Source organism: Styela clava, chromosome 3 (genome assembly GCF_964204865.1).
Source record: "Styela clava chromosome 3, kaStyClav1.hap1.2, whole genome shotgun sequence".
Lineage (NCBI taxonomy): Eukaryota > Metazoa > Chordata > Ascidiacea > Stolidobranchia > Styelidae > Styela > Styela clava.
In genome coordinates, this window is record NC_135252.1 from 6423237 (window position 1) to 6438054 (window position 14818).

Below are 14818 nucleotides of genomic sequence, written 5' to 3' on the forward strand. Positions count from 1 at the left end.
GAATACGAGCGATAGGACTCCTCATTGTCGAAGGAAAGGTAGTTCAGGCGTTCGATTGTCGGTTACGGCCTTATCTATCCTGAATGTTTGTGAAGGGAATAAATAATTGGCTAAATATGCTCGTTTATGATATGTGCTGGTAGCCGAGAAGTTTTGGTTCACCATATGTTTGAACCATTTTATTGCATTTCCTCTCCCCTGGTATGAATGTAAGAATCCCATCTAACGTTAAGCAGATTTTTGTAGATATACTAATACAATATAAGAACTTTCCGGTCTCGTTGAATTTATTGCAATTACAAAAGTGTGGTGTAGCATAAACGAATATCAAGGAAAGATAGGAAATAAACATACAATTAAACGTTTCTGTGATTACAGCATGCCTAAAACTTTGTACAGGCTAGAAAACAATTGGTAAACGCCACGAGTCGGGGAAGTCATTTTCAGGACTCGACCCAAGAGATCAATAGAGCAACATGGGTTTCACGCGAAAAAGAAATGATGTTATTGATGAGTTCAAAATTGATGCAGAATGGAATTGATATATTATTTGTTCACTCGATGCTGTTTATGGCACGAATGCAATTTTGGCTTGAAATTAAAATAGGAGAAAATGTGTTCTCACCTATTATACCTGCTAAAAACGGCATGATCCGCATAATTGAAGCATTTTGTTTTGGATAATATTTGAACAGTCGTGATATTATTACCTATCAACCAACTCCCCTTAAAATAATAATGTATTTATCCCGAATTCAGTGGCCGTATATCATGTTCCAGTCTGAAATAATTATGCGATTTATTTAGATCGAGCTTGTGCCTTGGCTACGTTCCCAGTTTCTTCTGTTGATAAAATTATTCAAGGCATTAATTCCATAACAAAGCAGTTTCACTACGTTTTAAGATACACCGAAGCCGTGACGTTATGCATTGTGACTCGAGCGTAGCAAAAAGGCTGTGGACTATTCATGAAACCACTACTGCGCCAGTCAGCTTGTCTTGACGTTCTGTAACTAACTAACTGAAACTTTGGTTGTTGATTTATTTTCCATGGTACATAAGCAAAAAGGTGTTAAGTTTCACCATACTATAACTAACTAATAATTGGGGTTACGTGAGGGCGAGATTAACTACCTTCTCTCCGTCCATGATTATGCTTCGACTCAGCATGAACTTCTCAAACGCTGTTGACGGAGTTCAGGAAGAATGTCCTTTGATTGTTTAATTTTATTTTTAATTGTTACTCACGGAACTGCGGAATATTCATTGATTAATATTTTGACTTGACTTCCGTATTGTTCTTGGAGAGCAATTTTATTGTTTGGTATTGGAAACAAACTCAACAATTGGTAGCAATTATTTATGGGCATTCTATCATGTCTAGTTAAATTAGATCGCAGCTTGTCTGAAAAAAGTCTTATCTTGGTCAGCCGAAACGTTACAGACGTCCTGATGAAGTTTTTCTGTATAGAAATCCGAAACGTCGGCAAATTACAGCGTTTTGCTAACATCGGTTGTGCTTTATTTATTATCAACATGAGTTTACCTGGTGGCAATCATGCGTTACAGAAACACATTTGTGTTAGTGTGCAGCAAGCCTCTTAAGTCAAATATAAAATGAAAATTATTTTATTTGTTAACTGTTCACATCCTCTACGTGTTGACTAGGTCTACCGTTACAAGTATACATGTTCTTTAGCAAGCTCGTGTTCTGTCCGGTAATTTAGTTATCACTCATATACCATGGAGAAAACAAGATACATAACATTTGATATATTTACTTTCATTATTTAAGATATGGGTAGACACACATCACATCCCTAACCCTTCCGACGTAGCCAAGAAAACGACACTCGAAAGATAATTCGATCCCAATCGATGCGTGGTGGGGTAACCGTCGCCCGTTTGTTTCTACCACATTATTCTAACTACTTGTTCAAGGGGAGGCAGTTTTACAGTCTTTTATTTCCCATGTTTTCAAAATACTCACTCGATTGATGTTGGCAAGTTTATAATGTTTTTATATATTTCCGGCACACCAAGCCGAAGAAGTTCTGACGGTCTTGGCAATCAATCATTCCATACATGTTTTTTATTTTTCCGGACGTAATGTACGAATCTAATTTCAAAATATCTTCACAACAGTTTGGACTTACCTCAAAGACATCGGACAATTTTTCATCAAGTGCCTTCAATTTCAAGCATTGCTGAATTGCGTGCTTCATTGTGTCTCGGTTGGCAGTGCTCTATGGTTTACTTGAGTCTTTCAGCATATTTCTTTTTTTAATATTCGATATTGTGAAAAAAATTAGCATTCGCTTTTAATTTTTAATTTACTTCAATTACTTTAATATGCACTTCCCGTATCAATTTTGACAACAACAGCCACACGCCGGGCATCCGTATATCAGTTGGTGAATTCCTGAGTCACGCGGAAATTAATCTTGCGACCTCATCATAATTTATTTTATCGGATTAGCCGCTTGTCATTTCCCTGCAACTCCGTATATAAACTGATGTTCGTATGCTCACAATCACAAATTACTTGGCTGTTGTAAGTGTTCACAGTAATAATGAAGTCATTGCAAATATTCGGCACTATCGCTGCACTGGTATGGGGTGTTTCAGCTCAGTTTCCAAGAGACTGCACTACGGATATTGCGCTCAATGATCGGGAATGCTGTCCGCTGTTGGTTACGAGTGACGGAATTTCTTCAAAGTGTGGTACAATGCAACAACGTGGAAATTGCGAAGACATTGAAATTTTTGTTGATAATGATCTTGATAATGAAACTGAATTTCAGTTGTCGTTAGATGAACGGAAGATGTGGCCTAAGATGTTTTATGACAGAGCATGCAGATGTCATGGTAATTTTGATGGCATCAATTGTGGTGTCTGCAAACCAGGTTATGGGGGACCAAACTGTGAAAGTGTCATGCCTCTGTTGGTACGCAAAAACATTCTAAAGATGCCGCGAAATGAGGTAAATGAATTCGTAGATGTTCTTGATAAATCGAAACACACTACCAGCGAGAGGTATGTGATTTTAACGTCAACGTACGACCAAATCCTCGCTGGAGCCAGACCGCAGTTCTCAAACATATCCGTATATGATTTATTCGTTTGGATGCATTACTACGTTGCCAGAAACAACTTGGTCCCTAATGAGAGAAATATTTTTGACGAAGTGGAAGACATTGAACTGGTTATGACCAAACTAAATCCAGATTTAGATATAAACGACGAACACGATTACGCCCACGAAGGCCCTGCATTTCTTCCTTGGCATCGTTATTTTCTTCTGAAATGGGAAAATGAAGTCCGAGAGTTGATGGGTAAACCCGGATTTACGATTCCATACTGGGACTGGAGAGAAAGTGAAACTTGTGAAGTGTGTAACGATGAATTCATGGGCGGGAGAAGCAGCAATAACGTAAATCTCATTAGCAACGAATCCGTATTTTCCAAATGGCAAGTTATATGCACAAAAGATGATGAATATATTCTAAATGGAAAGCAATGCGACGGAGAACCCGAAGGCCCTCTGCTTCGTAACTTTGGAGCTTATGACCCAAGCGTGATTGCAGGACTTCCAACTACCGAAGACGTGAGAACTTCTCTTCGATTTTCTGCTTACGAAACTTTTCCTTACAACAGAGTCGCACATGGAAGCTTTCGAAACGTCATTGAAGGTTTTGCGGACCCGAAAAGCGGCGAAGCAACGGCTGGATTCAGCACCATGCATAATGCAGTACATCTTTACATGAATGGCACCATGTCGGAAGTGGGTTCGTCAGCAAATGATCCAATTTTTATTCTTCATCATGCATTTATTGACAGTATATATGAGCTTTGGTTACGAGAACAATCGCGCCAACAACTATTTTTATCATTGGACGGCCCTAGATCAAACATTAGCGTAGGACACAATCTTCAAGATTTTATGGTACCATTCTTTCCGCTCGTGCGACAAATTGAAGGATTTCGAACGTCTGCAGAATTAGGATTAAAATACGAGTATATTCCGGAATCTGAAGCTGGAAGCGGGGATTTCGATGTTGATGTACAAATCGATGAAGATATTGGAAAAAGGAGCGATAAAAAAGAATCACCAAATAATGTGCTTGATTTCATTTTTGAAGAAAACCTAATACAAGCAGAAGAGAGGTTTTTCAGCGAAGGTAATTTCGAGGCGCTGACAGTCGAAGGAGTAGTGTCAACCGTGACCAAAATGAAAGTGGTCAAAAGAATATCAAGAGTGAGACCAATCAAAAAGAAAACAGTTTTGCGCAAGGTGAAGCAGAAGCATAATCCGAAACACCGGGTTGCTGAAGGCGGAATAGATTTAACTCCCCGTCGACAAATGAGTCCCAAAGTTGGTTTATCTTCTGCTGCTCTGAAGCAAACCAGTAATGCTGATGTGGGTGTTGAGATGAACAGTTTTTGGAACAAACTTATGGCGTTTGCTTATGATTGGCAGAAGTTCTTCACAAATATGTCAATCAATGATCAAATTGTATTCTTTTTTGTTGTCGGTGTCACGATCTTCTGCGTATTCCTTCTGATTCTTGTATGTTGTTCTTTTCGCCGAGAGCAAAGGGAAGAAAAGAATATCAAAAAAGGTTGGTGAACATTACGGTGTAAATATGTCACATGTATTAGATTGATACTTTTTTCTATAAAAACTGTAAACCTAACTTTTTGTCATTTTGATCTCAACCAATACCAAAGCTAACTAAACACATTCATACTCATATTTTGTATATATATAAAAGTGGTAAAAATATATATTAAAAACTATATTGTTTTTTTACATTTATTTATCTTCAAAATAATCCTTTTCAAGTGTACATTGATTTTGACAAAAATACTGAACACTTGTTGTTTTACCAGGTCCACGCAACCCATGTTACAATTGGTTTTATCGTGAGACTACCTTGGATTACGATGCTGAAGAATCACAAGGATTACTGAAAACTTGTGAAGACGGGAAACTAAAATGCAAAGTAGTGCTGGCAAAAACCTACACTTATGAAAATGACGATTTGAAGAACAATTTGGAGTACAACGTTATATGAATATGAAAGTAGAAACAATGGACTTGACTGGGACATAAAACACTTTTAATATATGCCTTGCATTCGATGCAACATAATTTCTCATTTTTTGGACTGTCTTCTATTTTTTCAGTTTTGGTTTTCACTGAATAAGCGCAGTAATGCTAAGTGAACAACCGTTGTTGATTTCCACTATATTTTTATTTTTGCGACGTCTGTGATTTCTGATCTTAAATTTATTGTGTTCTGGAATAAAGCAATATTGCAATTGAATCATTGGTATAATGTTCTGTCATCGGATGATTTCATTTATTCAGTATGATATGGTTAATTAGTTGATAATTTGGTACTATACATATATATACATTTGGTACACCTAACGTGCGCATTCCATAACGCTTGAAAGAACTAGACACGAGATTACTTTTTCCGTCGGTAGTTGGTAGACAGAATGGCTTATTATGATTTACTATTTTTCAACGCTCTGAATAAATACTAAAATTTACCACGAAATTTCGTCAAGGATTATTACGATAAGTTCAACAATAGAGCAATGCTGAAATATACGGACACGTTAATAAGAGCGAAGAGTCCTTGCGTTCGACGCTACCGGTACCTACGTCGCTGTTCGCCATTCCCACAGAGTTCCAGTTCGGTGACCATTCCCCATTAACAAATCTTCGTTACACACCACCGACGTTCGATGAGCACGTGAACAACAAGAAGAGTGCCAGCATAAAACAAATCCATTACGTGTCAAAAAACGAATCCCACAGTGCTATCAGGAATATTTGAAATAAATGAAAGTAATGGTCTTCTAAAGAAATTTTTTATCTTTAACCTCTGAAAATTTCAGAGCAATTGGTCCAGTAATCAAAGAGAAAAGCGATTTTTAGATCCTCCACTAGGTGTCCGGAAAGTGTCAATAAACAACAACAAACAACAACATAACGATCGTTATGTCCACTAACGTGTCCAATAAGTCCACAAACTCCAGTTTGATTTTTCTATCTTGTATTTGCGTCATTAGGTTCAAAGGTTAACGGATCCCATCACAGTCGTGCAACAGCTAGAGACAATTTAGAGGAATTGTTCATTCGTATTTTATTTCAAGTCAGCCAATGGTTCCTATTTATTGGACACGTAGTGGACATAGCGATCGTTTTGTTGTTCTTAGTCTTGTTGTTTTTTGACACGTTTTGAAGAAATCGCTTTTCTCTTTGATTACTGGACCATTTGCTTTGAAACTTTCTCCAGAAGGCTATTATTTTTTTTCGCTATGACGTCATCAAAATTATGTGGCTTTACGTGTCCATATATTTGAGCATAGCTCTCTTGTTAGTGGATGCATGTTTAGATATACTCGGCAAAAACACTTTACATGCTTTAAAGTTGAGTGATAAAGCAGTCGAAATGCATGTAATGACGTCACAAAAGATGACGCTCTTTCTGATTATGAAAGATAAATATCGAAATATACGACGAAATACATTTAAAAGATAAAACATATGGTTGTAACTGAATACAGTAGATAAATTTTTTCTTGAGTAATCGTGTTCGTGATTTTTTTTCTGAAAAAAAATAGAAATTTGTCATATATATACACAACACACTAGTTGTAAATCAGCTTGTTCGAGCAGATAACGATTGTATAAATAGCGTCGGGAAGTTTTGCATTCCTTTCAGAAAATCTACGCTGATACAAGGCAATTTAATGGCCTTCAACCCGTTTAACGTTATGAGTTGATGTGATAAACGTTTCCCAAAGAGGAGTGCCATGAATAAATTTCAGAGTCAAGGAAAATGAATTGGACGTTACATCAAGTAAAAATAAGCTTTTCAGTGCAAAAATATAAACCTACTACATCAATAGAATGTGGAGAATCGCGAAGAAACTAACAATTACTGCATTTGACACTGGAATACAATTTCAATTATACAACCTCACAAAATTAATATATTATATTTAAAGGAAGATTTCACATTACTTCAAACTACTGCTTATCCTGCAGTGCACATGTACTGATATCCATACGGTGCAGGCTTTGTGCAACAATAATGTGTATCAGGGCATTGCAACATGGAAGAACCGCATGACCTAGTTGATGCTGTTGCAAGCCTGAATGAATAATGAATAAAAGGTTAGACATGTTTTTTTTAAGCAAAAACGATGGTTTCAAAAATGCTTCCTAAAAACGAAGTTATAACCAATCCAGGAGCGTAATTATTTATATATATCGTTTGGAAATTGCAGATCGCAATCTCGCTAGAAAACACTGGCTCAATTTGTTTGTGTTGGATAAGTGGCGGTGAAGCAAAAACCTTTTTACGATTTAGTTTACATAGGGAACTGACCGTGAATATTTCAAGTCGTAAGGATAATGATTTCAAATAAACTCCAAAAATAGCATATAGGCTGATGTTGATTTACAATTCTTCCGTTAAATTGCTATGAACAATATCCAAGCTGGAAGCTCAATACTGGCTGGTTTTGAACAAGCTCACTTACGGAACCACTGATTTCCAAGCACTAGAGTCATATATTCAAATACCACGAGATAATCGAATGCAAAAATATGGCTGGACTCCAGGTAGTAAGAAGATTACATTTTCTTCATCGTGGTTTTAAAGACTGCAGACTAAAGAGACTAAAAAAGTACATACTCACTCAAAAACACCAAAGCAGAGGACTATGAGAAATATAATGTTCATTGCATTAAATCCTTTCCGCAGTGCTGGGAAATTGTTAGACATTGTCCAAAACATACAAATATACTATAACTTTATATGCTGATTGAATACTTGTTAAATTGGAATACTTCACCCAATTTATTGCTAGTAATATATATTAGTGTTGGCAGAAATATGTTGGAAGATATATATATAATATATTTATCACATGAAATAACGAACGTATTAATGTTAATCTAATTTGTTTCCGTGTCCTGACCACGCGAAGAATACTTATATAGAAGCATACGCAGATTCATTCTCAAAAGTTCATTACTTTTTGCTGGCAACTACTCGTGAAAATCCAGCTCCGCTCACTCCTGCCATACCTGTCTGAAAGTGGATCAAACTATGTGCAGCCTGAAGTAAATATACAAAAGTATTTGTTTATAATTCAGCTATGCGTATTTCCTGGGAGTTGTGCAACAATGAGGCAAGCAGTGTAGAAACTTTGCAACAATTCCTTTAGGCTTGCTTTGAGTTATCCTACGAGACAGGAGTGGGATTTGCTCTCTTCTAGTATATTATTTATTTCAAATTATCTTACTGCTGTGTGCAAAGGTATACGGAGTCAGAGTCATGATTGTGACTACTCTGCCTGGTGGGACAGATGTGAATATTCTTGACTGACTCCAAGCACAACAGTCCTCGCGACGGCGTTTGCATTGTACGTATCAACTGCCGTTGCCTCCTCCCAGTCTGACTCGCGTCTACATCGGACGTGTTTTCATTGCTCTGTATTATATCTGTTCAATCCATGGCTTACTGGTCGGAAATATAGTTTTTTACGTGCGTGATTATTATATCAAACTATTGCGCGAAAATGCGTATTTCTGTTAGTGTTTTTCAATTTCAAAGATAATGGTGGCAAAAACAAGTAGTTGGAGGTATGAAAAAGCATCCATATATTCTTGCGCATCATAAAACTCGCCTGTTGGTTATACACCGCAATGTCGACGGCCATACACACAAGAGCAGAAGTTTATCAAAGAAAACAGCAATATAATCGTTTTTATCTGTAAATTACGTTTGTTTTCTATTATATTTCTATCATTTTGACTACTATCTACACAAATAAGAATGAGCAAAATGCTATAACTAGGAGTAAAATGCGTTTGCGACACTGTAAAACGATATCTAACAACCGTAGCAGTTGTTTAGCGAAGATCTGATACCGGATTGTAGAATGAACAGAAGATACGTGCCGCAGCTGCGCACTGTTTTATAAATGAGTATAAAATAATTTTAGGAAATGGGATTTTAATATAATTTGATAGGATTGGTGGGCATGGGTATACAATGAACAAAATCTGATTCGGAGCCTAAAATGACAAACTAGTCAAGTCATCCTCATATTGACCTGAGGTTTCATCATCTTTTCACCCACGGTCATTTGTACTCAGAGATTTTAGCACCCCCGCGGACATTTGCACCCACGGATATTTGCACAGATTGACATTTCCACGTATAGACATTTGCAATCATTCATATTTGCACTCATAGACCTTTGCAACCATAGACACCAGTCTTTGTAGTAAACGAGGTTTTATTGCAATTTACAATGCAGCGATGGGCGATGTTAAAACTAGTAATGAATGCGAACCCATTGCAGATTCGCAAATAAGCTGTCATCTCGCCTGGCAAACGCAAAAAGAAAAGGTGTTGTTTTGTTTTATATAATATTATAAACATATGAAGATCGACAAGAACACATGACATCATATTGAATAATAATAAATGAAAGATGACAACAACGAGTTATAGAAAAATGGTGCGAATACAGCAGAAAAAGTATTGTAATTCTAAAAATGATCAAATGAAGTATGAAAATTTGTGTTATCATCTATTACAGTGAAGTTCATATAATGACATATGAAAAAACGTTTTTAGTTCAAATACATTATTTTATAGTAAATATTTTACAAAAATTTTCAATCTTTTCAAAATAATGTGAATACAGAATAAGGTGTGAAAATGGTTAATAATAGCATATAAAAATATTTATACTCGACAGTTATAAGTCGGTCAAAATTAGATAACAATTATAAGGATTTATATTCAATAAATAATAAACAATAACCAATAATGATAATGTTTCAGTGTTAAGCCAGATATACACAATAAATGGACCCAATTTTGTATTCACTTTTCTAGTATTAGATTGAAGGAAATCGGTCTCGTTTATCGTAAGCAAATTTGACTAGTTCAAAAAATCAATAAATATCAAAGTTATACTCAAGCAGTAACTATTTAATGCATATCGATTTCGGGCAATAACTTTTTTCTTCATTGATCAGCGGATACCTTTCTCCGAGCTGTTCACTATCATCACTGAAAACCATTTTTCTGCATTCGTCTGCAAAAAGAATACACATATATTGAAATGTATGTGTCGAAGTTTCACCAACTCAGTGGTCGAATTTCGGTGAACCGGATCAAAAGACAATTTTAAAATATAGGTTTCAATATTGTCTACTAGTGACATAAAAGTACGATTTTAATGTAAGACAAGCCGATGATATATATTTAAGCGCAATAATGGAGGCTCCAGAAGTATGTGTAACAATATGGGTGTAATTAATTTTGTTCGCCTACTTTGCGCATCAAGTTGTGTGAAGAGAAGGAAGGCTATGGGCAGGGGTATTCACTTGGCTGGCTAACACAAACAGTACTTGAACTCGTAATAGAACTAAAATAAAGAAAATCGGAGTAAAATCATGGTTTAACTCTGACCTGGTTCACATACCATGGGAGTGCTCAATAATGTATATATGATAATATGAAAACGAAATTAAAACAAGTATAAAAAATTACTCTACTTTTGTGGGCTTTGTAATTGTCTTCGCCAGTTGACTGATAAATGCGGCAGGCCTTCACTAGATTCATAATTGCTCCAGCCAGTGGTGGGATTCAATTTTTTTGTCAGTCAGTTTCATCACAAAAGTCATATTTTCAGCCGGTTCTGTTACCAACATAACATTGGCAGTAACGAGTAAAGCTAACCGGTTCGCTGATCTCATAAAATTCCGTGAGGCGGTTCTATAGAACCGGTGCGAACCGGCTGAATCCCACCACTGGCTCCAGCTGAACCTACCGTCTGGTTATGAAAAAGTTAGTGCTCACCTGGCTTTCTATATATAAGAACTTGCTGTATCTGTCTGGAGTAAATACAGGAGATTCCAATCGAAACAAAACAGATCACAGTTACTGACAGGGTGAAAATGAAAACGAATCGATGCATTTTGATCGTATGCCAAGTGTGTGATGCAACATCGGAGGTCAGTTCGAGGAACCTGTTAAACAATTTTCTCCACGTAGTTCTGCGACCCTCTTTGGTGGATAATTGTGATGGATTTCGGTTCTGTTCCTTGCTAGTACTGACCTTTTGTTGTAATTTGTTTGAATATCTCAAATCTCGTTTACCCCGGCTTAGTGGTCCATCTTTGCTAATGCTATTAGTTGCCGCTTGGCTGACTTTTTTGTAGTATATCTGACTTTGAACGTTCTTCGACAATCGTAGTTTTGTGCTCTTTGGAACGTAGTGCGTTGCTGGTGTTTTCCTGATTTTGAACCCGTTCAAGATGGGTTGTGTGCATCTCGGACCAGTAAAACCATTCTTACATCTTCCACAGTTGCTACCGGCAAAGTTCCCAAAACACTTGCAACCTTGTTCCAAAATGCGAGCATTTATACCATTGTTTCTATGCTTATTCTTGGGAGATTTAAAATATTTTTGGAGTTTGGTATTTGAACTAGTAATTTGCATGATTCTACTGAAGTAGCATATACCTCTGCCTTCATGACTTCCGCATCTTGACGACCCAGTCGATGTTGCTAGCATTGGACAAAGTTTATTCCTACTGGAATCGTCATTAGTAGGCTGCCCTTTGCGAAGAAACTGTGGTCGAGCCTCAACGGAATCCCATGTGAAATACAAAATCGCTATATGAAGAAACGAAACGTTCATTTTGGCCTGATGTCGACAATTTGACTGAAGCACTGGCGAGAATGTACTCGGCAAGTAAGCCAGACATCCATTTATAGTTGTCGCTGCAGTCGTTGTTTCCTCGCAGCATGTGATGTCTGTCATATGATTAGACTTCAATAAAATATTTCCTGCTTCGCCAACTTAAAGAAATTACTTAATATCCCATTGTGATAACTTGTCCTATTCCGACGATGCTTGTGTTATTGATGCAAACTGGGGTGATGGTGGCGAGAATTGATAAGTTTAATGGCACAAAAATGTAGTTCAGAGACGCATATAACAAGTACTGGAGTACGATAGAATTACTTTAATGAACAACCGAATATGTTACAATTTGAGTAGAATTATTACGTCTTGTCATCGCTTCTAACTTTAAATCTTTGCCCGACAGAACAATCACGATAACTAAAAAAGTAAAGAGGTGGATAACCAATAGGGACTAGGAGTCACATTTCTTAGTTAACGTTTAGATCCGTCAATCCATATCACCTTAAAGATACGATTGAATAATATTTAAGTCGCCTTTACCTGTCACACATACGCAAAGGCATTATCACAGATTGTTTTAAATTGACCAGATTTACTGTCATTCACCAGAAGGAATAAGTCTACATTCGTATGTCATATCGATCGGTTGATGCGATACCATGTTGATATAATAGTTTGAAGTATAGAATGTACATTTACATAATTTTCATCAATATATATGTATATAAATTAATCTTTAACTGAACGCAGAAATAGAAGAGAAAAATTCTTATGTTCCATGTGAATTGGATATCTATATCAGACACATATGTAATACACGTAATAATTACACATAAGTATGAAGCAAGTACTATTTCTTCGCAGAAACATAATGGATTTTCCAAACAATAAAATAACCTCTCGACACGAGAGTAAAGTTAACCCTTCGTTGTATGCTGTTCACAGCATAGTAAATTCTTTTTCGTTATCCAGCATTTAAGATCGAGACGATTTGGGATCAAAAAAAGGCGATGGTTTTCAAATATGGAATGAAGACAAACTTCAACTACACCCCTATGTTATCTAATTGTTTTAACTGGTGCTTGATCTTCTTCACAAATAAAAAAAAAATGTATTCTGGCATTCAATGGATATTGTTCATAAAGGTCTTTGAGCCCTATTTACCCTTCATTGATTTGTGACGAGAGGGTTAACATGACAACATTATTCGAAGGAAGGTAATTTGACGACACCGGTAATTGTTCTCGCGTATTGTTGCCATGCTTACAGAAAACAAGGTTTTGACATATGATATTTACCTTTTCTTTCAGGAGGGTATTTAAATTTTATTAAAAAATCATTTGCAGTTGTGCGTGTTGTAATTACGGCGAACTATTTGTACGAGATGACACATGAAGTATAGATGAGAGTTAATATTGAGAATTATATAGATTGGGCAAGGGGTAGGTGACACGGGCGGTAGATATAATGTAATCCTATGGAGTGTCATTTATATCTTGAACAAATTTCTCAATGTAGTGCATTTATGATTTACGAGATCTAATACTGTTCATATTAATGCAATAAACGGGTGCATCGAGGCTGACCAAATATAGATCACAAAAAACAAGGGAAATTTATTTCAGCTCATCTATGAAAATGAGGGGTCTGGATTTGGCGGTAGTAACATTCAGTAAATTGCTGCAAATAAAATTACTGCTATAAAAGCATTTTAGAGCGACCATATAGATTGAAATCCTGTCGGTTAAGCTAGTTATAAAAATTTTAGGCAAACATTTGAAGTGAAATAAGGAGCGAGAACAATATCAATGCTATAGCTCGCGTAGTTTTATAGTAGTTGCAAAATATTTCATACAAAGGCCGACTTGGTGTAGTTGACCACTATATCTAATTATCCATAATAAAACATTGGTGGAATGTATTTCCACGAGCGGAATTTTCGTTAAAAAGTAAATATTCACTACTATGGCCGTCGTATATATCTATATGTACTTATGTATTTTTAAACTGTAGCTTACATGACAAGGGAATGTTATTCTTGTCTCTCAAGGACTCGTTCGTGTTGGAGTGGGTGGGTGCGACGCTTGCTACCATTGTTCACGAGCACTTTAAAGATTGAATCCTATTATAAGTCTCGGTATTATTTCACCTTTTTAAATTTTTATTGTTACAGTTTGGGGATCGTTCGTCTGGGATGAATAAAAGTATTTGGATAAGTGATTATAGGTTTGGCATAATACGATGACTAGTAATTTTGACATAAAATTGGTGTCGAATTCCAATAGGTATATAAAATGGACCGTAAAATTACTCTTAATTGTATGTCAAATTTAGTAGGGACTGTAACTGCGTTTGGTGTTAGGGTAGCTTAGTAGCGTATTATTGAAGACATGATTAAAATTTACCGTTACGAAAAGTAATTGGCTAGACAACAAAACTCGACTAACATATTCTGATACTTTATTTTGAAACTGATTATTCTAAAAACCAGACTCCAGTAGTTGCAAGCGTTGGGCTAAATTATAACATACCTTGGGGTCGGTTTTATAGGTGTTTGTATAACGAACAGGCAAAGTTTTTAAAACTCAAATACCTGTTTGGCGGATTGACATAGCTATGAATAAATGAGGGGATGTTTCGACGATAATGTTTAATCTTAATGGTAGGCCACGTCAGGCGGTATTCAATACCTGAAATGTGTAGAATTCCATTCAGAACAATTAAACGTATTAAAATATGCGCATTTAAATGGCCTATCCAGTGTGTATGTATGCATAGCCATTTAGGCCAACAAAACATCCAACTAACAATGGTACTGGTAAGTGGTAGCCGAATTCAAAAGTGATAAACCTTTTCAGATTGCACTTCAAAACGATTTCCTTGGCCGCGCTAAAAAAATTATAAACGATGATTATGTCTTACAAACCATCGTACAGCTGTAAATAATAAATTTATCAAAAGATAATCTTCCTCTTAAGATTTGTTTGAACATTTTAATTTGAATCATGTTGTGGAGGGTAAAACGCTATTGAAAAGCTTTCAACAAACTTGAGA

General features: G+C 36.3%; 2 protein-coding genes and 1 long non-coding RNA gene across 3 annotated transcripts; 1 reads left to right on the forward strand and 2 right to left on the reverse strand.

Moving 5' to 3' along the window:
* The first annotated feature begins 2540 nt into the window (after window positions 1-2540).
* On the forward strand, window positions 2541-5337 carry LOC120342909 (tyrosinase-like). The gene is made up of 2 exons (XM_039411958.2): window positions 2541-4623; window positions 4895-5337. Exons 1-2 carry the CDS (start codon window positions 2574-2576, stop codon window positions 5077-5079), a joined length of 2235 nt encoding a protein of 744 aa, XP_039267892.2. The 5' UTR covers window positions 2541-2573; the 3' UTR covers window positions 5080-5337.
* On the reverse strand, window positions 5067-7984 carry LOC144421014 (uncharacterized). The gene is made up of 3 exons (XR_013474873.1): window positions 7727-7984; window positions 7047-7177; window positions 5067-6629 (listed from the first exon to the last, which is right to left on the reverse strand). It is a non-coding gene; the product is annotated as an uncharacterized LOC144421014 (long non-coding RNA).
* A 1356-nt stretch (window positions 7985-9340) lies between these two features.
* Window positions 9341-11808, reverse strand: LOC120342411 (uncharacterized). The gene is made up of 2 exons (XM_039411228.2): window positions 10912-11808; window positions 9341-10144 (listed from the first exon to the last, which is right to left on the reverse strand). The coding sequence occupies exons 1-2, from the start codon at window positions 11753-11755 to the stop codon at window positions 10035-10037; spliced, it is 954 nt and encodes a 317-aa protein (XP_039267162.2). The 5' UTR covers window positions 11756-11808; the 3' UTR covers window positions 9341-10034.
* Window positions 11809-14818: the final 3010 nt, after the last annotated feature.

What these genes read in the sequence shown, in the direction of transcription:
- LOC120342909 (XM_039411958.2), top strand. Translation starts at nt 2,574, where the DNA reads ATGAAGTCATTGCAAATATTCGGCACTATCGCTGCACTGGTATGGGGT. An exon ending in AGAAAAGAATATCAAAAAAG is followed by an intron (nt 4,624 to 4,894) that starts GTTGGTGAACAT and finishes TTGTTTTACCAG; the next exon opens with GTCCACGCAACCCATGTTAC.
- LOC120342411 (XM_039411228.2), bottom strand. Translation starts at nt 11,755, where the DNA reads ATGAACGTTTCGTTTCTTCATATAGCGATTTTGTATTTCACATGGGAT. An exon ending in TCTTATATATAGAAAGCCAG is followed by an intron (nt 10,145 to 10,911) that starts GTGAGCACTAAC and finishes TTCTTTTTGCAG; the next exon opens with ACGAATGCAGAAAAATGGTT.